The sequence below is a fragment of the Mustela nigripes genome, chromosome 16, assembly GCF_022355385.1.
Source record: "Mustela nigripes isolate SB6536 chromosome 16, MUSNIG.SB6536, whole genome shotgun sequence".
Lineage (NCBI taxonomy): Eukaryota > Metazoa > Chordata > Mammalia > Carnivora > Mustelidae > Mustela > Mustela nigripes.
The window spans coordinates 36,578,605-36,603,837 of record NC_081572.1 but is presented as its reverse complement, the minus strand read 5'-3'; the positions used below and the strand labels follow the sequence as shown (position 1 = coordinate 36,603,837).

The following is a 25,233-nucleotide window of genomic DNA, read 5'->3' as shown; positions in this document are numbered from 1 at the left end:
ACGCGGCTCCCAATGTCCCTCCAGGCAGCCGCAGGCCAAGGTTTGCTTTCACTGTTCGAAAGGAGGCCCTGCAATCCTAGTTTCGCCGGAAAAGCAGAGGCGCTTTGATATTCTGGTTTAAACAGGAGAGCTTGGCCTAGGCGGCCAGCTCCCCCGCGGCTTGGACGACCTAAGTGCTGGAGCAGCCTGGCGGCTGTAGGACCTCAACTTTGGCTGCTCCCCGGGCCATAAATTAGTGGGGGCCTCCTCCCAAGGGTTCTCCGGGCCTCCTTCCCTGTCGCCTACGCTCTCGGGGCCGGCAGTTCTGCGAATCCAAACCTCCAAACTCCTCTGGGGAAGGCCTAGGGTCTGCAAAATAGTACGGGTATACTAAATGGGGTCGCCGCGATCCGCACTCACCCCGCCTGCCACCCCCGTTTCCTCCGAGTCTCCGCGTCCATTCCCTAGGGGGCAGTTTCTCCTCGCCCCGCTGGCTGTCCCTGCCCACCACCTGCGTCGTTTGGGATGCGTTGGAAGGCCTCTCTACTCTTCGCACCCTCCTCCGTCTCCTTCTTCAAGGGCACCCCAACTTCCTCCAGCTCTCACCTGCACCCCTGAAGTGCAGTTTCTTCTCTCCAGACTAAACCTGGACCCGCGGCGTCTGGAAAAGCCCCGGAGTCTCCCATACCGAGGCTGCAAGCTGCTTGCTTACCAAGTCCAAAGGTCAGCTAAAGTTTGGCTGATAAACAGAACCAGTACAAGAAGGTCTTCAGCCCCCCAGCGTGAGTACAATGGACCCTGGCAAGCCCTGCTCCCGGCCCGGGTCTCCAGCTCTCCACGTCTGCCCCCACATGCTCTCCCTCTCTCTCTTTCCCCCCTCCCCACGACTATTTGCATCTTGCCGAAAGCCGGGCCCTCCCCGCTAATTTGCATATCTTATATGGCCTAATGGTGGCGATCATGGCAAGTTAGAAGTTTTCTGGCTCCTCTCGGAGGAGACTCCGGGACCCCGGGGAGTTAACAGGTGTCTGGAGGCTGAAGGGTGGGGGGGCTCCTGGACTTGGGGTTCGCTTGTGAAACTCCCCTCCACCCTCCTCTCTTGCACCCACCCACCCCCTCACCCCCTTCTTTTTCTGTCCTTGGAAAATGGTGTCCAAGCTTACGTCGCTCCAGCAAGAACTCCTGAGCGCCCTGCTGAGCTCCGGGGTCACCAAGGAGGTGCTGGTCCAGGCCTTAGAGGAGTTGCTGCCATCCCCGAGTTTCGGGGTGAAGCTGGAGACGCTGCCCCTGTCCCCCGGGAACGGGGCCGACCCCGACACCAAGCCAGTCTTTCATACGCTCACGAACGGCCACGCCAAGGGCCGCTTGTCTGGGGACGAGGGTTCCGAAGACGGGGACGACTATGACACCCCTCCCATCCTCAAGGAGCTGCAAGCGCTCAACACCGAGGAGGCTGCCGAGCAGCGGGCGGAGGTGGACCGGATGCTCAGGTAGGCGCGGACCGAGGTGGGGAGTACGCGCCCCAACCCCTGAAGCCCGGGCCTTGTGCTTGAGTGACGCTGCCCGGGACCCTGTTTTCCACCAGAGAAGTCCCCCGGGGGGTGCTCCGCTTCTCTCCCAACACCTGGACCCTTCCCAGTGCCGCATTCGGAGGGTCCTGAATCCCGAGGCTCCATCTCCCCTTTCCCAGGCCAGCGCCCGGAACCCGAGGGGCCCTCCGGGCCTGGGAGAGCCCGAGCGGCGGAGCTCTGGGCGGGAGGTGTGCTCGCGCGACTGGAGGTGCGAGTGGGTGCAGTGAATCAGTGGCCACTTCCCGCGAGCAGAGGCTCCCGCCCGCACAGGTCCCAGGCCGTGCTTTTCTCCCGCGTGCCGCCTCTCCCGTCCCGCGAAACGCGGGCCGGCGTCCGGTACCGCGTCCTGCTGTTCTTTGAGGAGGGACTGGCGGCGCCCGGGGCCGGGATCCGGGGGGGCGAGCTCTCTGGCGGGCACTCCCATCTGCAGCGCCCCTGCAAGGCCCTAGGGTTATCCGGAATCCCCAGGGCCAGGTTAGATTTGCAGAAGGAAACGTTTGCCTGTTGTAGGGCCGGGGCGGACCCGCACGGGGCAAAAGGATCACGTATCTAAGGAAGCCAGGGCAAGTGCGGCTAAGACCGCCTTCGCAGCGGATTTGGTGGCCTTTTGAGAAAGAAAGGCGTTTCCAGATCTGGCCGCCGACATCCCGGCGTCCTCGCGGAATTCGGGCCGCCTGGCGGGCCTGGGATCTTTTGCTGGGCCTCCCCGACCGGCCTAGGGCTTTGACAGCTAGTTACTAATTATCCAAGGAGCCGAGCGGTTCCCTTAGACCGCACGTCGCTCCCGGCCCTTCGACTTTAGGACCGAGCCCCTTGCGTGGCCTCGGACCCTTCAGCGCCAAGATTTCAGGACAGGGGCCGGAACCAAAGCCGCGCCCCGAGTAAGGCAGCCTCGGCGTCCCGCCCGCAGCAGCAGTTTGGGGGTGGAATGTGACCTTGTATTTGAATTTGCCATCTGGGGACCCAGCGGCTTACTCTCTAGCAAAGATAATTGGGGATTTCTAGATTTTTCCCCTCCGAAGTATTTTTGCTGTTCGTAGGTTTGAGATTCTTCCCTCGCGGTTCCCCCGAGCGGCGGCGGTTTCGTTACCGCCTGAGTTCGGGCGCAGGAAGGTGAGGGGTCGGAAGAGGAGCCGCTGGGGCTCCAGGGCGGCCTGGAGGGCGAGCAGAGCCGGGCAGTCTAACCGAACTCCCGGCCGCCGGCCACCGGGAACCCGCGGGACCTAGTCCCATCCACCTGGCCGCAAGCGTGCGTCTTCCAGCGGGGTTCTGGGAGGTTCTGCGAAGCCCGAGGCGACCCAGGGCCCCCTCCGCACCCAGCCCCTAGCTGGGCTGGACGCAGCAGAGATGTAACATAAACGGCAGCACGTGGAGTTAGGGTGTTATTAATTTATTTCTATAAATCATCAACAGAAAGATACACAAAGAGTCGTGATTAGGTTGAGAAGAGAGGCGGGTTATTCATTGGTGAAGTTGTAAACGCGGCTTAGAGAGGGAAGGAAGTCCAAACGCAGACGCGGGGCTCCTGCCCGTGCACGCGCTCAGCGCTGCGGGGCGCTCCCTGCCAGGCCCCACGGCGCCTAACCTGGGCTGTCCAGGCCGCCCCGGGGCGGTGCGCACCTGCAGACCGGGCCTCGGCCCTGTGCCCTCCGCGCAGCCTGGCTCCGGCGGGATGGGGAGGAAGGCGAGAGGCAGAGACCCTCACCCGGCTGGAGACGTAGAGACGCAGGACAGACCCACGGTTTTTCCTCCTTTCCCAGGCGGGTGCCACCTTCCCTCCCCCACCTTCGGGAGTGCTCAGACTTTATTAAAGTAATTTTTCAAGAAATTGCTAGCGGTTCCCAGGTCACTGCACGGTCGGCTCCCGAGCACTCCCTTTTTTGCCCACCCTGTTCCGGTAAAGTGGAGAGAACAGAACAGAAGTGTCTTGGCTGGACTCAGGACTCCTGGAAGGGAAAGGCAAGAAGGAAAGGTCCAGGACGGCGCACTGCTTGGCCCCGCGCGCCGCGCTGGAGCCGCCTCGGGAGCCCGGGCGTTTGGAAAGGAAGGAAGCCAGAGTTGAGGCTTCTGAAGGAGCTTGGGGCGAACTGTACGGGGGTCCAGGGCTTTCCTGCTCCTGGGCAGCAGAGTCCCTGTTTGAAAAGGAGCGTGCTGGACCCACTCCCGGCACCGGGGTCGCACGTTTGACACCTGCGCTCCGAGCACAGTGGCCGCTCGTGTTTCTCGGGATCCGTGTATTTGTCGGGGTTTGGAACCTCTCGATCTAAGCTGTATTTTCAGGTGGACAGACGTAACTAGCTCTCTGGGGTCCTCCCGGTGAATACAGGTGAATTCTGGGGTCAGAGAGCTGTAAAGGTATAACTACGCCATCTTCCCCGAGGCTCTTGTCATGAAATACTGGGCTGAAGGGTTTGCTCAAGTTTGTAGGGTTTCCCTGTTTTGTTTTGTTTTGTTTTTTTCTTAACCTTCCCAGTTGTTAAACTAATTATTCTTTCCACAGAACCTTTCCATCTTAGAACAGTACACTATTTTCCTAGGTTTCCTAGGCACACGAAATGAACATAGGTAAAGAAATTTAAACAAAACGAAGAGAGTCAAAGAATCTGTTAAAGCAATTAACTTTGAAAATCCAAAGGCGTTTTCTAAGTTCCAAAGCAATTGTATCTGTTGAAAGTGTTTTTCTACCCTAAAAATATCTATGGAAATATTCCCCAGAAACAAGCGTTAAAATGATCGCTGATGTTTACACGGGTATTTGCGTCGTGTGGATATTTTCCGTGTGTGAAATGGATTGCGTTTTTGCATTTTTTTGCCCTTGTTTTGTCATTATGCTTCATCACTTGGATGTACCTTTATAAATACTTGAGAAATGTATTGACATATATGTAATTAATCTTAAAAGTGTGTCTTTCAAAACATCTCTGCTAAAGCCTGTGATCTCATGAATTTAATATCAGAGACTTGTTAAAATAACCAGTTATTCAGACGCTTACAAAATATGTTTACTTACACACTTTTAAATTCGTTAAACAAAAATAAATTTTGCCATGTGATAGGCACCATTTAGAAATGACCATTTCATCTGCAACAGTATCTCTGTTTTATCCTCTGCTTTACACGTTCTTTATTGTTTCATTTCAAACTCAGGTTTTTTCTTCATTTTTTTCCATGTTCTATCAGACTATTATACACCTCAGCATTTAGTAAAGGGGTACTCGTTTTTTTTTTAAGTTAAATATATAATTATCAAATAGTATATGTGGATATGTGTTGTGAATACTTTTGTTCTATATTGTGCCTCATTTTAAAAAATTTCTTTTTTTTTTTTTTTTTTTAAAGATTTTATTTATTTATTTGACAGACAGAGATCACAAGTAGGCAGAGCAGCAGGCAGAGAGAGAGGAGGAAGCAGGCTCCCTGCTGAGCAGAGAGCCCGATGTGGGGCTTGATCCCAGGACCCTGGGACCATGACCTGAGCCGAAGGCAGAGGCTTAACCAGCTGAGCCACCCAGGTGCCCCTTTAAAAAATTTCTTGTTTTAAGTGACACCTCTCACTTTGAAGTCACCTATTTAATAAGCAAGAAAATATATTGGCAAAGTTGAAAGCAGTTTAAATAAATAAATTTCAAAAACCCTAGTACATTGCTGTAGAAAAGCTTTTTGCGTACCTGTGTTTCTGAGAAATGAAAAGTATAATCAAGTTCTTATCCCATGATTGAAATTGATGAGAAACATTGCCTTCCAGATATATTTCTTCCCTGATAGGGTCAGGGTAAGAATAGGAGAAACCATGGCATTTGGGATGGTTAATATCTTATTCAAAAATTGATTTGAAATTATCCATCCCTATTAGGTTTCATCTGGGAGGTGGGGCTGTGGAGGGTTGTTTTTTCTTTGTTTGTTTGGTTGGTGGGTTGGTTGGTTTTTAAACTTGCCCTTACCTCCCTGGAGGGATTCTTCATTCTGGGAGGAACATCATTGTATTTCTTAAAAACTTTTCTGAAACTCTGAAAACTTTAACAGTTGACTGAGAAGTCCTCCTTGCTTCTCAGGAGGTGGACACAAATGTTTCACTCCAATTTTACAGGACAAAAAACTGAGACACCTACTCAGAAAGGAAATAATGTGGCAAAGGTCTGGAATTCCAGACCGGTGCTGCCCCCTGTCATTGCAGGAGGATCAGCCAACCCAGCCCCAAGTTAATGGCATCTCCACTTTCCGGAAGGCCTTTTGCCTTCCCGTCCCTCACTTTCCAGGAAAATGAAGGAAAGCAAAATAAAATAGGAACTTTTCTTTCTGCTAAAGAAAGGGAGTGCTGGTAGTGCCTTCCCATCCCTGAAGATGTCACCTTTATCCTCCTGATCTCTGATGACAGGGACTGAGTATACTGTATAGGAGCTCTCGTCTCCCTTTCCTTTAGGTTCTGTCTTGGCCTCACCTCTCTCCCCTGGATGTCACTTGGGCAGATGGAGAAGAGGGTGAAGATCAGGGTTTTGCACAGAGTGTAGGTAAAAGCCCTAAAAAGGGAATATTTCTACCCAGACATCTTCCACCAAAATCCTAACCATCTGCTTATCTGTCTAGTGAGGACCCCTGGAGGGCTGCCAAAATGATTAAGGGCTACATGCAGCAACACAACATCCCCCAGAGGGAAGTGGTCGATGTCACGGGTCTCAACCAGTCCCACCTCTCTCAGCATCTCAACAAGGGCACCCCCATGAAGACCCAGAAGCGCGCAGCCCTCTACACCTGGTACGTCCGAAAGCAACGAGAGATCCTCCGACGTAAGTGCTCTAATCCCCCCTGGACCTCAACCTGGAGTGACCTTTTCCCTAACTCTGACCCCTATGGGATGCCTCAGTTTCCTCTACATCCAGAAGGCCTGCGGAGCATTTGGCAGATATAAGGAAGCTGGCAGGTGGATTTGGTTTTCGTAGTTACCATACAGCGGATTGATTTCCATCATTTTCTTCTTCCATGGTCCCTTACTACTCAGCCAGCTGGCTTGATGAGTCCATTAGTATGTGCAATGTACATTGAATTTTCTGGTCCCTGCTTCCAGCATCCTTCTCTTTGAAACCAAGTAGGTAACAGTGGACTGTTGTCCCCAAACTAAACCAAACAGCTCCCCTTGCCACAGATCAGAGTTCCCAAGGAAGATGTCCTGTAGCCATCCATACCTGTTGATCACCAGTACTGTTCTTTTCCTCCCCTCTGGAGAGCATGTACAAAACAGAAGATAGCTGTAGATACAGATACAGTCAGAACTCAACCCTGTTTCCAGGAGCGGGAGCACTCTCATCCCAAAGCAATTTAGGATGATCCCAGACATATGTCAATATCGACACAGTTTTGAGACTTCAGCTGATGACCCTGTCTGATGAGGAAGCCGCTCTGGCTAAATCAGGACATAGCAGCAGTGTCTCCATTTGGGACACTGACCAATCAGTTACTGTCATTCCCACTTCTATCCCCAAATTTCCTTTCTGTCCCAAGATTTCTTCCACTCAGTAATACCAAGAGATTTTTGTTTTGAAGCATAGGGAAGTTTGAACTGCATTTGAATGATGGTCTGTTTTTATTTTTAGGAGAATATGCTTTTACATTATCTTTAATTATTTTGATCTGGCCCTTTTCCCAGGAAAATTTTGTATGAGTTTTCCACTCTTCCCATCCACTGTCCTCTGGGCCATGGGCTCCTCTCTCTTCATCAAGATACTAATTTCCACCACTTTCTGGGTTGGGTTTTTTCCCCCTCTCACTGAATGTCCACTTTCTAAAAAATCTTTCTTGTTTTCTGCCATACAGTGCTCTGAAGTGATTGTTTCAGTATTTATTGTCTCTGTGCCCGTGGGCGGAAAGGCTTCCTGGAGGAGGGAAAGGTTTTAGACCTCCATCTCCTAGGGTGTCTGTCTTTTGAAAGCATTAAATGGGTAGATGAGAAGCAGCAAAGCCAGAGGTCTTTGCTGCATAGGAGAAGGGGCCCCTTTTAAACTCTGGGTTGATTCACCACACAGGTCTTTAAGAATCTGTGTTTCTGACATGGAGCAACTCTCTCTGATTCCTGGAGAGTCTGAGAACATTCTCAGGATCCACAGTCTCCGAAGGCCAGAGAACTCTTGGGCCTGCCCTCACTCCAGTCCAAGCCTCATGTGGCATCTCCAGTTTGAGCTGCCTCCCTGTGTTCAGTGGATCTCTCAGAAAGCAGAGAGATCCAGGAAAGGCCAGTTAGAAACTATGAAAAAGACACATGTCCCAGAAAGTTTCTCAAGATGCTTGAGATGAGACTATCCCTGCAAGGGATTTTTTTTTCCCCCTGCAAGGGATTTTTAAAATCATTATTGTTTTAAAGCCACATGAGATCTAAATCTTAAGAAACATTCCTTCATTCTGTAAATATTATTTGAACATCTATTCGGTGCCAAACACTGTCCTGGGCTGTAAGATGCACAGGCTCTTTTTTCCGAGGTTTACCACCTGATGGGGGAGATGGCATGTTTAAGTAAATAATGACTGTCGCTTTCTAAGAGCTGTTATAAAGGTATACACAAGGGGCAGCAGAGGAATTGCTAAATTGCCTGGAGATATCACAGAGGGCTTCCTAGAGGAGGTGGCATTGGGCCCAATTCTTATAGGATGAATACAAGATACACAAGCATGGGATAAAAATTAGCAAGTGAGATGGAACGTGTGAAAGGAGAAAGGGGTTAGCATTTATTTTTTTAAATTGTTTTTATTAACATTTAATGTATTATTTGACCCAAGGGTTCAGGTCTGTGAATCGTCAGGCTTAGACATTACACAGCACTCACCATAGCACATACCTTCCCCAGTGTCCATAACCCCACCACCCTATCCCCACCCTCCCACCCCCCAGCAACCCTCAGTTTGTTTTGTGAGATTAAGAGTCTCTTATGGTTTGTCTCACTCCCGATCCCATCTTGTCTCATTTTTCCCCCCTACCCCCCAAACCAAGGGGGAGCATTTAAAAAGACGTACTTTTTTGAAAACTGAAAAATGATATCAGTGATAATATTCATGGGCCCATGCACATGTAGAGAATCTGCTTGTCCAAGCTAGCTCCTGAGCCTATAAAGAGGCTGCTGAAACCAGAACATTTTCTGTCTCCCTGCTTCCCCCCCATTGATCTAGAAGGAAGCGGAGGAGAGATGGTGGTGGCTGGAGGATGGGTCAAAGTCTAGTTCTTCAAAACTCCAGAGGCTAGGGCCCTGAGGTGGGCAGAGCCCAGATGTTTCCAGGCACCTGCAGTCAAGGCAACCTGGCCGATTTGGGCATGCGTGCAGGGAGGCTGCCTCCCCAGAAGGCAGCCCTCAGACAGAGGCCACCCCAAACTCTGGGCAGCTGTGAGGGAGCCTCACCCCTACCACAGACAAAACTAGTCAGTTCTGTTACCTCCACCCAAGTCAGATGTGATGGTTTTGTGGATGTATTGTTTGGGTTTGGTTTGTACCAAGAGGCGATGCAAAGGTTGCTGATTAAGGAGGCGTCGTGTCTGTAGGGCTGTGGCCCGTGCCTCACATCCATACAACTTTGGGCAAGTCCTATAAGCAGTCTGAATCTCAGTTTCTTCAGCTATAAAACAGAAAAGACCAGACTTCTTGCATGGAGATGTTGTGAGAATTAGATGGACCTTTTGGATACCCCACCATACCGGGGGCTCAATACACATTCATTGTCATGATCTGTATTTGGGAAACACAGGAAGAGCCTCCTGTGGCTCCTGGGTCCTCAGGATTATCCTTACTGGCCTTGCCTCTTACTCTTGGTGACGCCAGAAGGAGGAGAGGAGACCTTGAGACAGGAACTTCTTCCTCCCCCACTTGCTCTCCCTCAGGTGGCTGTACGAGCTGGTGGCCATGGAGACCCAGTAATGTAAGAGGTGTGGAGGCACTTGGAAAAACAAGGCCTCCCTAGGAATGTGGGTCCCCATAATCATCCTGACCCACAGGCAGGGAAACAGGCAGGGTGGGGGTGGGGAGAGTTAGGTGACTTGGGTAGGGCCCTCCATTAGCCAGAACTGAGGCAGTGGCTTCCTGCCCAGAGCTTGGGCAGGGCTTCTCTCGAAGTGTCTGAAGCACGTGTTGGGAATCACTGAACACGGAGCCGAAAGTGGCCTGAGAATCCTCCAGAGTGGGTAGGACCCAAATCCTAGGCCCCAGGGATAGGTCAGACACTACTTAGAACTTGGCCAGTTGGCAACCATTCAGACGAAGCCCAGCACGGCCTGTAGCAGAGTCCCAAGTTCAGGCTGGTTAGAGGCCCACTGTTCCCGAGGATGGGCCAAAATGGAAAATGATCCCTAGACCGGTAGTAAGTTCCCCATCGCTGGAGGGATGTAGACTGGAAGACCACGTGGCAGGGTGTCGTGGAGGGAATTTGAGCATTAAATAGTGGCCTGACTCTGAAACTTGGAGAATTTTGGATCAAGTTGCCTCTGACTCCTGCAGAAGTGACTCCAGGAATCAAGAAAGAAAAACATCAAGGTCCAAAACCTGGGGACTGGCAGTTAGGAATTGAATCTGTCATGTGTCCTTGCTCAGCAGGGTGGCTGGCCTCTGTGTTTGTTCATCTGTAAAATGGAACTAATGACTTTGAACCCTGGTTCGTGTAGTTCTAAGACGAAAACAAAAGTTCTCTTCTCTCACAAGTGAATAGTAAATCTCATTTAAACCACATGGGCTAGAGTGTCCCCAGTGGGTGAGCTGCCACCTTTCATTCTTTCATTCAACAAAAAAATGTATTGAGGGTCACTATGTACCCAGATCCTGGGAATTGACGGGGAGCATCGCTTTGTCTACATTTATCTTTCTTCAACTCATTAAATGCCATTGCTAGAAAGGTCCTGTGTTTGCAGTCTTCTGCATTTGCCGTCTGTCAAAAGTGAGGCAGATCCGTAAGACCTTTCCTTCTTGGGCTGTTTCCCTCATACATGGACCCCTGGACACACACACACACACACACACACACACGCACGCGCGTGCGCGGACACACACATTGTGTGAAATTATCCGAAATCTGAGAGCTTCTTCTCTTTCTATTCTAAAACTCCAGTTATATTTATTCCTAAGTAATAGTGAACAGGTTTTGGGTTTTTCCGAGGGGATAACATCATAAGGTAGACGCCTAGGATGCATGAGGAGAGAGGAGTGCTGGGGAGAGCTGTTTTTGGTTTCTGAATATTTGGTCGAAGAGCATATTGTATCTTTGAGCCCTTTACCTCTAGACCTGAGACTTGGTTGAGCTCATCCTCCTGGACACCAAAATACAAGAGTTCAGGGTTCAGAGGCTTGCTTCATGTCTGAGGGCCAGTGAGCCGACGAAAATACACTGCCGCTCAGACAAGGGCTGGGCCACATGGGAGCTCCTTCAGAGAAAGGAAAGCAGTGGCTTTGGTGGAGGGGCCTGTTGTGGGCTTCCCCTCTGAACCCCATGGCCCCACACGTCGTAATGGCAGATGGCAAAGCTTAGGGGAGAGGAATAAAGGTGTTTTTGTCTGTCTGTCTATCTGTCTGTCTGTCTGCCAAGTGAAGGCTACAGACCCTATCAAATCTACTCCTTTCTCTTTTCAGAATTCAACCAGACAGTCCAGAGTTCTGGAAATATGACAGACAAAAGCAGTCAGGATCAGCTGCTGTTTCTCTTTCCAGAGTTCAGTCAACAGAGCCAGGGGCCTGGGCAGTCCGATGATGCCTGCTCTGAGCCCGCCAACAAGAAGATGCGTCGCAACCGGTTCAAATGGGGGCCCGCATCCCAGCAAATCTTGTACCAGGCCTACGACCGGCAAAAGAACCCCAGCAAGGAAGAGAGGGAAGCCTTAGTGGAGGAATGCAACAGGTAACACCACCAGAAGCTCACTCGAGCAGGCGGGCAAGCACATGGACCTGAGATCCATCCCTACAGTGCTGGGATATTGAAGTACTGGTTATCCAGCTAAGTGTGGCTACGGCAGGGTTTCCCAAAGTGTGGTCCATGGAACCCTGGTTTCACACTATTAAAAAATAAGTTTGAGAAACTTCAAGTGCATTCTTCCTCCCGGGGAGTCGTGACCCATGTTAACCTTAAAAAGACCCTGAGAAGGCCTAGAGTTGAGAAATAAGAAGCGTACATCGCTTTGTTGAGTTGATTGTGAGGAAAGGGGTACTTAAACGATGAGCTGTTATTGTAGGGAAGATAATTTGGAGGTTGCTGGTTCAAAAATAAGATGTCAGTAGGACAAGAACCAGTGTTTGACCTCTATGCAGACCAGGGAAAAATGGTCCCTTAGCCAGAGACTGGCTCTGGCTTTGACCAACTTACTGGTCCAGGAGGAAACTTGGTGGAAAAGAATTGGTTAGATCTGTCCAATGCACTCTGCCCACACTGCTTAGAATTCTTCTGTATCTTAACAACCACATATAATTTTAAAGAAAATGATTAGAAATCCTTGGGATATCTTTTTTTTTTTCTTTCATTCCTGCCATCTTCCCTGACTCCAACATTAACTTTGACTTCCTAAAAAGTCTGGTCTGCAAAAGGTGGGGGACACCGGGGTGGCTCAGTCAGTTAACCTTTCGACTCTTGATTTCAGCTCCAGGCATCATGATCTTAGGGTCGTGAGATCTAGGCCCATGTCAGGCTCTTCACGGGGTATGGAGTGTGCATGAGGTTGTCCCTGTCCCTGTCCCTCTGCCCCTCCCCCCTTTCTTGTACGAGAGCTTGTACTGACTCTCAATAAATGAAATGAAATGAAATAATAATGAGTCTGGTCTTTGCTCTGGCCAAGACCTGCGGGCTCTCTGTCCATCTCTGGGCTGGGCTGGCTCTGACAACAGGATATGACTAGGGAGCTGAAGCCAAGAAAGGACATGTCACAGAATCCCCATGCTGTGCTCTGTCCCCTTGCTAATGAGAAGCCCACCCCCAGCCCCCAGCGGAGTCTGATAGTCCCTCTCCCACCTGGCCAGCAGTGATAAAGCTAGAGACCATGCACCTCTCTGTTCCCCCTTTCACCACTCCCAGCCTGCCCTTTGAAGAGGATCCCTGTGGCACATAAGGAATATGGCATCCCTGACACCCTGTGGGGGCTATCTGAACCCTAAACGAACAGAAGTCCCTCGAAGGGGTTCAGATGGAGCTAGCGAAAGATTTCACCTTTTGTAGGTTGGGAAGAGTCACAACATAAGATATCAAGAGGCCCTGTCTGGACCCTCTCCCTGCATTACCTGCCCGTTGGCTGCTCTCTCTGTGTGGGGAGCCACACCAGAGGCCTGAGCCTCTCATTCCGGGGACACAGAGCTTGTGCGGCCCATTTTCGGCCCTACTCCAGCCAGATAACTCCATGGGCTGGACTTCTCTCAGAACAGGCTTTTCCCCAGGCCCCACCTCTGTCCTTGGCCTCTTCACGCTCCTGAGCAGAAGCACTGAGATGTTGTGTCTGGGGCCAAGGACCAGCAGGCCTCCCCCTGGCTGCTCTCACTCACCCTCTTCCCCTGCTTCCTCCTCCCCGTCCATCCTCAGGGCAGAATGTTTGCAGCGAGGTGTCTCCCCCTCCAAAGCCCACGGCCTGGGCTCCAACCTGGTCACTGAGGTCCGTGTCTACAACTGGTTTGCAAACCGCAGGAAGGAGGAGGCGTTCCGGCAGAAGCTGGCCATGGACGCCTATAGCTCGAGCCAGACGCACAGCCTGGACCCCCTGCTCTCCCACGGCTCTCCCCACCACCAGCCCGGTGCCTCTCCTCCAAACAAGCTGCCAGGTAAGCCCGGCCCAGGCCCCAGTGCCTCGGAGGCCCAGCCAACCTGCTTCTCCCCACCGGTCTGGGCTGGCGCAAGGTTTTTCCCGAGGAGGAAATGGCAGGACGGTGCAAGAGCTGGCCCGCTCCCGTGGCCAGAATGTTCTTGGGAGAACAGTGTGTGGCTGCACTCAGGTTTCCTCTGAGTCCTTGCTCAGACTCTGGGGAGTCCCTCTTCCCCAACTTTCTCTGGGTCTCCTTTCTTCTCCCTGGGTGGCTGCTGACTCAGCAAAGCAGGGCAACAGTCCGATGAGATGGGAGAGGCTGCTTTATTGGCACTCCACATCTGAACTACAGGGTCCCCTCTACCCCGTCCAGATCCCATGCCGGGGCTCCATCCAGCCCTAGCAGGGGGAGCCCAGAGGCCTGTGGGGAAGGGCCACTCTGCTGGCAGTCTCTTGCTGGCTTCGGTGCTCTGCCAGAGTTAGTGCAGAATCTCACCTGACAGCTTTGCAGGGCTGAGATGGCCCAAACTGGTTGAGTCCCTACTGTGCGCTGCCTTGTGCTGGGCCCCCAGCCTGAGTTAGGCGTCTCTGCTACGGGGTTTGGGCTTGTCGCGCCCAAAGCCTACATCGTCACTGTGGGAAAGCGCCCCTATATGCTGAGTGGTGCATCAGGCCTGGTCTGAGGCAGAGCACTTCTCCCCGCCCCACCCCTCCCCGCCCCCCAGGGGCTTAGTCCTTCCCGGAAAGCTGGCTGCCCAGTGTGAGGGTGCTTACTGAGGCTGGCTTGGTGTCCATGTAGAAAGAGGATGGCATGATCTGCCCCCTGCTCTGGGGAAGGGTTTGCTAAGGGAGAACCAGGCCTCATTTGCAACTCTGCCAGCTGCTTGCTCTGCTGCCAGGAGCAGTCTGAGGTCTGGGGCTGGCCTCAGTGGTGGGGGGCCCAGCTGGGCTGTTGCCAAGCATTTCTTGCACACACTGCTCCCACATGACTGCTTCCAGGGTGTCTGGGTACCTTGGCCAGGCCTGAGGCCTTCTTGGAACCCCACTCCTGCAGAAGGGAAAGGTTCGGCCACGCAGGGAAAAGGTTCAGGTTATTCTTGAAAGGCCAAGAAGCCCCCTCTCCCCCCTGCTGCCCCACCTCTGAAGAGCACTAGCCTGATGGCAGAGTAAGTCCATCCCGTAACGGAAATCCAAAGCAAGGGTTCAGAGGGCAGACCAAACGGCATGTGGCCAGCACAGAGCATGACTGGGGCACTTGCTGCCCGCCCGCGGTGATCCACGGAGCAGGGGCTGGAGCGGTGGGGGGCGTGGTTGGGGCAAGGGGCATTATTGAGAAGACAATGGCTATTGTGCTGGGACCTGTGATCTCCACACCAAAGTCAGGGAGCCTGCAAGCCGAACAAAGGCTGGGCAGCTTTCTGACAAGCTGGGGTTGTGGTGAGGTCACCACAGGGTCGTTGGCGGAGGCCTTCTGTATACTGACAGGAGACACAGAGCGGGGCCAGAGGAGCCAGGCAGGTACTGGAAACTGAGCAGGGTGCATGCCAAATACAGCCCAAGAGCCCTCTGATCGGGGTCCTGAGACGCATGGTCCCCCTGGAGTGGGTTCTCTGGGGTCCGCCGACCAGACCTCAGTCTTTGAAAAAAATCATGGAATCCTAGAACTGGGAGGAGTTTCAAAGAAGGAAACAGAGACCCAAACAAAGCAGTAACTTGGCCAAGTTAAGAGAGCGAGGGTGGCAGACGTGCCTAGAACTCGGGCCTGCCGATTCCCACTCAGCACCACGTAGGTGCGTGTGCGTCCTGCCCACAGAAGCTTCTCGTCTCCTTGGGAAGGCATCGTGCTGGCATGGAATGCACAGAACCATCTAGGGCCCAAGGCTGTCGTCTGGGGCTTCGTGTGTGTGTTTCTAGGGAGGGACTCCTGTTTATAGAGCAATAATGAGGGGACACTGTGTGTGTTCATGTGGCCGCCTTCCCCTCTGCCTGAATTTTCACTCAGGGCTCATCGTGGCAGTCCTTGTGCATCCCCAGAGAGGGGGTTCTCTGGACTTGGTTCTGAATCCTGCCCCTAGCTAGCCAGGTTGATCCCCACAACAGCAGGGTTACCCAGTCATGTCACTTCTCCAGGTCCGACTTGACTGTCTGTAGAACAAAGAAAGAGGACCTGCCTCATCGGGCCCACGTGAGGATTAAATGAGAGAACGTGTAAACACCCACTTTCCCAATAAATGGTGACGACTCTCATTATTACTGCGGTTTTGACAAGCAGCCGCAGAAAGAAAGGCAGGCAGCAGTCATCCGTTTCCTTCGGACTTTCACACCCGGGGGCATCGTGTCCTAAGAGGCGGTGACATGCGCCTGGGGCCGAGCTGGGGCCTGGGGTGCAGGACCCTGGGAGGTGTGATAGGCTGCAGGGGTAGCAGTGAACTGTGCTGGGGCTTCCAGGGGACACACCCCAGGCTCGGCAGACAGCAGGCTGGAGCTCCGGGCTCAGGGTGGGCTGCGTACGGTTTGCAGAGCCTGGCAATGTGCTTCCTATTGGTATGGCCTGTAGCCAAGCCCAGAATGTACCTGGACACAGAAAAAAAAAGAAGAGCTCTGTGGGGGGCCAGGGAGAAACCAAGACCCAGAGTCAGCGTCAGCCCTAGTACCCTCTAAGGCTGAGCCTGGGGTGGGGGGCAGGGAGACAAGGCCCCAGTGCCCCTACTCTGCTCTCCTGCCACCCCCCCAACACGTGAGCCAGGAGCCCCCCGGGGTACAGGAGAAACCCATCCTCCCCTTGACCCTTCTTCCTGGAGAAGAGAGCATCCCGTTTCTAACGAGCCCCTGGTCTCGCGGCCAGTGTCGGTGGGTTGCGTCCCACTGGCCCACAGTGACCACAGTGTGACCCGGGGGCTGGAATGTCCCGCACAATAGGAGTGGCAGGGGGAGCACTCTGCCTCTGTCAGCAGCTGATTGGTTACAAGGTGCCCCACAAACACCCTGTCAGCAAAATCAGCTGTTTTCGGGGGCTGCCCCTCCCGCCTTTACAATCACGCACCAGCATGCAGCCCAGGGTTGTCATGGCTTTGTCCCCCTTATGCATGCTTAATTGACAATTAAGTTGGGGCTTTGAACCAGCCTGGCTGCCGCTGATGGGCCTTCATCTTTCCAGGGAGAGTCACAGGGGCACCCTTTGTTTGCTCTTCTTGGGGGCCTGAAGTTACTGTAGCGGGCTGCCGGCAGCCATTTATCTTCAGCCTGGAAGGCCTTTATCTGCAATCCGCCCCCCCTCATTCCAGCTCTGGCCAGCAGGAGCTGTCCCTGGTTAGAGGCCCCATGACAGCCCATTCTGAGGCCATTGAGGAGGCCCGGAGTGATGGCCCCATCTCCATTCTGGAGCGGAATCAAGAGAAAGGCCCCCAAAAGGTCAGAGAGCAGGGCTGTGGCAAGGAAAGGGACTGGTTGGAGACAGGTGCTTGTATTGATTGGCTCAAGAAGGAGGAGGAGGAAGTTGGCCTGCAAGGGAAGCCGATGCTTGGGCCAAGGCTAGGGATCCAGCTGCATGAGCTGTGGGGCTCCGTGTAGCCTCCACTCCAGTCTGCAGCAGACTCACCTGGACAGCTTGCCAGCGAGGGGCAGAAAGACCTCATCAGCCTTCATTCACCCCACATGTTGTGTCCTCGCTCTTACACCATCTTTTGGGGAGGTTGAGGTTCATCCTCCTAGAAAGAAAGTGAGACACAGAGGTGAGAGGGAGCCCTTTCAGAATAATCTTTGGATACCCTGACTGGCAGCCTTTTTACACGGGGGACTTCATTTCTGTGGCCATGTTCTCTTGCCTCCCTTCGAACTCTGTTGCCCCCTCTCCAAGCCCAGGGTGGACTTGATTGGCCCAGTGGTCAGATCAGAGCTTGAAACCCATTGAATCCTGCTACCCACGTCCCCTGCTTGGTCTCCTTCACACGTCTTCCCCAAGTCACCCACCAGAATCAAAGCCTGGGTCTTAGACAAATCGAACCCTGGGCCAGGATATCTGTGTGGTTGCTGCTGTTTCTCCCTGATGCAGAAATTGGTAGGACCGGAGGAAATCTCCAAAGTGCCCAATGGAAGGGTTATGGCTGCATGTGAATAATCATAACATCTAGTGTTGATTAAATATTTCCGGGGTCCCAGGCCCTGGGCTGAGCGCCTATATGCATCATCTCAGTTAAACCTCACAGCCACCTTATAAGGGTAGAAACCTTCTGTCCCCACACCCCCATTCTACAGTCAAGGAAGGGGAGAGGTTTAGAAGGTAGATAATTTGCCCAAGTTCATATAGTTAGTAAGTGGCAGACAGGTTTAGAACTGTCACACGCTTACCATCTCTCTGCATTATGCAGATGCTAAGAACTTAGCAGGCATGGAAACATACACACTACACATACACACACTACTCCCATAGTCCCTTCTTCTCCCACATTCTTACTGTTCCCCTCTGAATGACAAAAAGGCTTTAGGAGAGCTGGGCCAAGGATGGAGGGGTCACCCAGTCTGGCTGGTTTATTGCTTCCCGCCTGCCCCCCCCCCCCAGCAGTTGCCCCTGACCAAGTAAGATTCTGCACCCTGCCCCAGCAAGAAATTCAAGCCTCCTCTTTCATGAACCCAGCCCCATCTGGGTAGGGATTTGAACTGCCCTTGTAGTCAGCCCTGTCTGGGGCACTAAATGCCTTAACAGCTTAATGGGGCCCAGAGACAGCCTGGGCACCTCAGCTCCCCTCTGGAGCTCCGCCCCCTCCCGGGGCCCCCCCGCAGACAAGGGGCGGGGTTTATGAGGGCGGCTGTAAAAATATTCATCTCCACAGCAAAGGTCCCCCTGGCAAATAAGCCCCATTGTCCCTGAGTAATAGATCATTGCAGTTCAGAAAAGAAACAAATCCTGCCTTGAAACATCTGGTACTTCAGGAAACACTTTGGTACCAACACTTAGGAACTGAGCGCTTCTCCTCCGTCGGGACTTTATCTGCCGGTCGTTTTATCTGCTAAATTTGAAGGTCATTTATCTTGCAGTACCACTCCATGGGCTGTCACTAGATTGAGGAAGACAATCAGGATATTAATGAGATTAAGAGGCCCAGCCTTCAGAGGCTTCTGCTGGTAACCTCCTTCTGATAGTTGTGGCCCGACCCTGGTCTGCATACAAAGACACCTGGCTGCGGGCTGGCTGGGCTCAGAGGCACTGCACAGAGAGGCTGGGAGATACGGGAGCGCTATCGCAGTAGGCAGCCCGGTGGGCCATGCCTAATCATCCCCCTGAAGGACCCTTAAATGATTCAAGGACTCCTTGTTGTCTCCAATCAGCTCGAAGGAGGAAGGAAGCTGCCCACAAGGGCAGAGCCCTGGCCAGCAGGTTCCTGGAGAAGTGCCCTTGGAATCTGTTGGTTTTTTTTTTTTTTTTTATTTTTTTTTTTTTTTCTTAAAGATTTTATTTGAGAGAGAGCACACCCACACAGGGGCAGGAGCAGCAGGGAGGGTTAGGGGGAGAGGAAGAGACAGACTGCCCTGGGGTTCGATCCCAGGACCCTGAGATCAGAACCTGAGCCCAAGGCAGATGCTTAACAGACGGAACCACCCTGGAGCCCTGGTTGTTGAAGGTTGAAGCGAACTTCTTGATATGAAGGCCCAAGATCTGGCATTTTGCCTCTACCCACTTTTCAAGGAGAAGTACAAGCACAAATGGGGAAGATATATAGGTGTAGATATGAATGAAACATAACCCCACAATAAGGTCAAGTCAAGCATTCAGTTGTGGTTATTCTAGTGGTCTGGTATAGGGGTTGGCACACTTACCCTGGAAAGAACTAGACAGTAAATATTTTAGACTTTTCAGGCACTATAGTCTCTTTTCACAACTGCTGGACTCTGCAGAATAAAAGCAGCTCTGGACCATATATAGGTGAGCGAATGTGAGGGTCTTCCAGCAACGCCTGATTTATGGGACTGAAGTTTGAATTTCCTATAATTTCCAAACATCACAAAATACTGGCCTTTTAACTTTTTCCCCAAGCATTTAAAAATGTAAAAACCACACTGAGCTGATGGATCCTACAGAAACAGGCTGCTTTGGAGTGTGGGCCATAGTTAGCTGACCCCCACTCTAGGATGATGGTTCCCAAACTTTGTCACACCTTAGAAATCAACTAAGGAGCTTCTAAAAATCCCATTGCCCAGCCTGTGCCATAGACGCCTGACCATCAGTAACCCAGACGCTTCATACACACTGAAGATGATCTGTGGACTTGCTTTCATGATCTAGCAACAGAATCACAGGCTGTCGGGGAAGACCTGAATTCCACCTTCAACTTGACCACTTATGAGCTATGTGACCCTGGGCAAATCTCTGTGATCACTAAGCCCTAGTTTCTCAATTTGTCCAATGGGGACACCAAGTCATACAGATGCCACAGGGGTTAAATGAGATAATGTATGGAAACATCCTGGAGATTGCAGGTGCTCATAAATGGTAGCTAATGCCATATCTTGCACAGCCTTGTTTTGGGGTTCCCCCCTCCTTTCCCTCCCTTCCTCTTGGAGGTCTTCCAGTCCTAACCCTTAGAGAATTTTTTTTTTAATTTTATTTATTTGACACACAGAGTGCGCACATGCACCCACAAGCAGGGGGAGTGGCAGGGAGAGGAAGAAGCAGGCTCCCATTGAGTGGGGATCCTGATGTGGGGCTTAATCCCAGGACCTCAGGGATTGTGAGCTGAGCCAAAGGCAGATGCTTAGCTGACTGAGCCACTCAGGCGCCCCCAGGCTTTTAGACAAATTGAGTTTTCCACTAGATACTCATCTTGGTGTTTGCGGCCGGCGAAGTCTGGCCTCCCTCGTAGAATACTGTTTTTTATTCTTCCAAGGACGACTGCCCTTTGACATCCATAGCAGACTTCCAGGGCCATGTCCGGTACAATAGGCATGTAGTGCAAATGCACTAAACCGGAAGAGAAAAGTGGGGAAGCGCCAAGGATCATGGGGAGGGGCAGAGGCTCATGACCATGTAGCCAGGAGGTCAGGTTCATAAGATGACCCTGAATTTCCTGGAGGGCATTTTTCTCCTTTAATTCAGGGAGGCGTGAGCACCCTGCTTGTGAGTAATTAGCCCCGGGAATCTGCCAATTAGAGGGGGTGTGGTCCTTCCTCGGTGGAAGCCGGGTCTGAGAAACTTAATGGTCTTTGTTCTTAGGAGGGAAGCCCCCCCAAACTTAAGGTGAAAAGAGCAGCAGGAAGGGGAGGGGGAGCACACCCCCTGCAGTGAATGCAGGAAACCTCAGAAGCTCCAGAGGGCTGATTTTTCTGGAAGCTCCTTCCATACACCTGTGAGCCAGCTTCTGCTCTAGACCGCTGCCCATTGCCCTCCGCTCTGGCTGCAGCAGCCAGACAAACAGGTCATCGATGAAGTTCGGTCTCTGATGCTTTCAGAAAGCCAAGAACCAACTTTCTTAGGACCCATACCCACGTCCTTCTCAGGTTGGAGGAACACGGAGCAGATCTCTTTTGGTGTTTAATGATGCTCCGGAGGGAAGTCTACACCCCCTGAGGCAAGCAGGCTACAAGCAGTCCCTTCCCGGACCACACTCAGAAGGGTGTATCTGGGTCATGGGTGGTAGCACCCCAGAGAGGCTCAGGCTTGATCTGTGGTTCTTTCACTGTCTGGTGGTTACTTGGTCTCTCTGAACCTCAGTTTCTTCCTCTGTGAACTAGGGATCATGGTACCTACCTCCTGAGGGCTGTTGAGCGTCTTAAGGATGATCCACAACCAGGTGTTATTGGCTCTGGAGCCCTCCAGGCCTTGAGAGGAAGGAAGAGCTCTGGGTTTCCCTGGGTTCTTGACAGGGGTGTAGCTTGGCAGTTTCACCCTGGAAGTCTCTCTTGTGCAGGAGCCCTGCTTCTCATTTGAGGCATCAGAAACCATGACATCGCAGTACTGGCAAGACCTGGGCTTCTCACATCTCCTTCCCAGGCCACATAAAAGGCATCTGGGAAGCTCATTAAAAACATGCATGTCTCCTTTTTAAAATCAAAACCTGGCATGGGGGGCGTCAGGCATGGGGAGTTTCAACAAACTCCTGAAGAGATGTGGAGGTCTGTAGTCAGGGCTGGGTATTGCAAGGCCTGATGGAACAGGAGGGTCGTGAAGGGGTTGATGGTTGTCTGGATGACCCTTTGCTGAGCTGGGAGAGGTGAGGCAGCGGAGAGAAGGGCCAGAGACTCCAGAGCCATGATTGAGCCATGATTGGAGTGACCTTGGGCCGATTGCTTCACTTCCTAGGGATTCTGACAAATGAGAGTGTTGGACCTCTTGGGTCTGACAGATTATTATTTGGAGATGGGGGATCCTGTGGAGTCTTGGGACCCAGCAGCAGAGGAAGGTTGGCCATTGTGATCTCTTATTGTTAAGTTCATCATCTGTCCCTCTCCCTTGCTCCTTCCCCATTTCAGGAACTGTGTGCTCTTACAATCCTTCCACCTTTATTAGGGACCATTAGAGCTTTACAGCACCAGCAAATTGGGTGGGGCCAGTCACAATAAACAGATTTATAATGGGTGGAAACGAGACACCTATCCCTGTTGGAGGTTAACACTTTCAGGGCCTTTGAGTGGCAGCCCGCCTGCCCAGGCCTTCTGGCCCTGGGGGCCGCAGGGAGCCTCCTCCTGGCCAGCACCTGTTGGACTGCGCTGGCAATAAAGCCCAGTGAGTTCTTGCTTGGCGAGGATGGGAAACCTCTAAATAACATCTCTCATCTGCGTAACATCGATTTGCATGGTGGGTGGGCACAAAATAACTGCTTAATATATCTCAAGATATTTCATGAATGGAAACATTCGAGTTTACAGATGGAAACAGATGGATCTGCTCCTCCTCCTGGAGAATCCTCCTGGTAGGTGAAGTAGAGGGTTTGTATCTCTACGTGTCCAAGAAAAGAAACAAACCAAGTAAGGCTGTTCTGTCTGCCAACAGAGCTGCTCTGGAAGGCTCTAGAACTGTGTATGTATTCTGAATGGTAGAATTCTGGGCCGTACCAGCGTCTGAGCCTCAGTGGGCTTTCTTCACCACTGGTCCACAACTGGTGCCTGGCATAGGGCCAAGGTTCTGTGTATCTTGCAGTGATGAGGTCTGTCAGGGAGGGCTTCACATCCAAAAAGGTGAATGCATAAATCCCATTTTATTATCTGTTTCTCAGTTTTAAACTGAGCGAGTGGTATTTGTTTCATTTTACATAACATAGTATGTTGTTATTTAAAGCATGTGTTCCCTTTCCTAGAAACAGGATCATCCAGCACTGTCTGCATTGATGCTGCTTAACCAGCATATACAGCCTAACACACACACACATACACACACATGCACGTACATCATCCAACATTAAATGCTACCAGAAAGTTTTCAAAGAGCAGGAGTATTCATTCTCCTAATGTTCTCATTTAGTTTCTACTAGTTTAGTTTACAAGCTTAGTTAAGTCTGCTCTTTTGATTTAGTTCTACTAGCTTAATGTTCTGCTAGATTAGTTCTTATGATCTCTTACCAACATGATTAGTTCTTATGATCTCTTACCAACATCCCTTGGGCAAGAAGAGAGCTAGTGTGGCTCTTCCTGAGGTTTTGTTGAGCAAGCTGAGGTCTAGGAAAGGGACTGGACGTTGTGCAGATCAGAGTCATTTGGCAAGATGGCTCTAAGCTGCCGCTATCCTTAGGGGGCGCTCCCTGAGTGCTTTGCCAGTGCTCCTTGACAGTGGAAGCCAGTAACCATCCAACCTCTGAAGCCTCGGTGAGTGACACCTGGTGCTGCCTGGGACTGGGGTCCAGGAGATGGTGACCAGTGGCTATCTGTCATGATGATGACGATGGTGATGATGCCTGGCAGCGGTGATGAAGAGGCTGGGGTCTGGCCAGGCAAGTGCCCATAACGAGGCGGCTCCGACACTTGACAGGCCTCAAAGGATCTTCTCCCTGGGTGTCACTTCCCAGCAGGGCTCTGCTTATGAATAGGTCGCAGTGGAAAACCTCTCCTTTCTGAGGCAATTTTATGAGCCCTTCAGTCACAATACAGATGTCTGTTTTTAGGACCTTACTTTTGTGTGGACACCTAGTGGCTCAGTCTGCTGATGGCTTTATAGCCTTCCCCCATTGCCCAGACCCTCTAGAAGCATCATCATTCTCCTCGCCAGCCAAGCCCAGGGGCCTTTGTTGCAGCCGCATTACCCCTCCCCCGCAAAGGCTGCCTCTGAGAAGAGAGACCCCAGGAGCCAGACTACAGCCGGGCTCTGTCTGTCCTCCCTGCCTTTACCCTAATGATGTCCACCATTAACCCTTCTCAGTTTTACTCCAACTTCCTTTGGAGAAAAAGGCATTTAAGTGACTCATGTTGCCACAGCAAATTCCCATTAATTAATCCTTCCTCAAAGTCACCCGATGAGGCTCCATACTGGGTTCTCACAGGGTGAGTCTAAATTTGGGTTCCCACCCACAGCCCCAAACATTTAGAAATGGTCATCCTGTGCTTATGGAAGCACCCATTCCCGTCCCCCTTAAAGCAGCTAATGGGGGTTATGTTTAGGTCTCAAGAAATCAGGAATGGGTAGGCTCCCCACAGGTGCCCCATTGGCCCTTTTTCACACCAGGCAGAGCTCTGCCCAAGATCTCTGCTGCTTCATACGTGATACTTACACCACTGTGCACCCTCTGGCCTTCCAACACCAAGTCACCCAAACATGTCTCTGCTATATCTACCTTGATGATCTTTTACTCTCTTTCTCCTCCTCTCTTGCTCCCCCTTCTCCCTTCTTCAAGAGGCATGGCTCCCACTAACCTCAGCAAAACCAGGAGATCTAGAGGAGAGATGTTTCCCACTCCCACTTCTCCCACTTCTCAGCAGACCGGCAGTGTGGGTCCTGCACAGGGCCAGAGCGTAGTGATTCATTCATCAGCTGCTTGTTCCAACAGTATTTACTGTGTGCCTACATGGCTGGGCTCCCAGCGCCCGGGTGGCTCAGTCAGTTAAGCGTCTGCCTTTGGCTCAGGTCATGACCCTAGAGTCCTGCAGGATCGAGTCCCGCATGGGGCTCCCTGCTCTGCGGGGAGTCTGCTCCCTCTCCCCCTGCCACTCCCCTTGCTTGTGTACGCACGTTCTCTCTCTCTCTCAAATAAATAAAAATGGAATCATTAAATAAATGAAAATAAAAATAAATGGGTGAGGCCCTGTGCAAGGCGCTGAGGACACAGTGGAGAAGGCAAGCAAGGTCTTGCCCTCATTGGATGTACATTCCAGCAAGGGATACAGCCAAGCAACAAGTAAACAAAACCATTTCAAACCATTGGTGGCTCATGATGGAGCCCAGCGTACCTGGAATCGATTCGGGGTCTACGGGAAAGAGGAAGAAGGGTCAGCTTTGGAGGGGAGACAAGGAGCCAGAGGTAGTGAAAATAACCTCTTCTTCGTTGAACCTCAGTTTTCCATTCTGTCAGATGGGCATCTGGGACACACGGAGAGCAGCATGTGTAGGGCACTCACAGAGGTGAGGACTTCTTGAGCTCTCAAGGGCCAGCCTGACCTCTCTCACTTGTAGCCACGGACTCTAGGCTGTAGTGCTCATTGCCAGTTGTCTGATGTTTACCTGTAGCCACTGACTCTGGGGTAAGGACCTGGCGGGGTGGCCCAGCGGGCCTCATGGGGAGGACAGGCAGAGTTTCTGTTGCCCTTCTACCTCCCCACATGTGTGATTTTCTCAGGCGCTCTGTACACGTTAGGGTCTGTTCTCAGCCAAGATGCTTTAATGGAAAACGACTTTTTTTCCCCCCTTTCTTTTCTTGGCTCCCTCTGCTTTGATTTTTATAAGAAAACCAGTTTGTGGGCTTCCCTTAAGTATCACTCCACTTTACTCCTTGAGTTCAAGAGTGTTTACCGTCCCCGCGGGCCTGTCTGTGT

General features: G+C 51.8%; 1 protein-coding gene across 5 annotated transcripts in view; it reads left to right on the top strand.

The window, feature by feature from the left end:
* The first annotated feature begins 971 nt into the window (after positions 1 to 971).
* The window catches only part of HNF1B (HNF1 homeobox B), a 52,571-nt gene continuing 28,309 nt past the window's right edge, over positions 972 to 25,233 (top strand). For 2 of the 5 annotated variants that reach the window (XM_059379156.1, XM_059379155.1), the window contains exons 1-4: positions 972 to 1,469; positions 6,135 to 6,334; positions 11,141 to 11,405; positions 13,068 to 13,303. In XM_059379156.1, the coding sequence (XP_059235139.1) occupies positions 1,126 to 1,469; positions 6,135 to 6,334; positions 11,141 to 11,405; positions 13,068 to 13,303 (1,045 nt within the window). In that variant the 5' untranslated portion in view covers positions 972 to 1,125. Of the gene's footprint in view, positions 1,470 to 3,017; positions 3,877 to 6,134; positions 6,335 to 11,140; positions 11,406 to 13,067; positions 13,304 to 25,233 lie in introns of those variants that run through there. The other 3 variants (XM_059379159.1, XM_059379157.1, XM_059379160.1) reach the window with 3 other exon arrangements.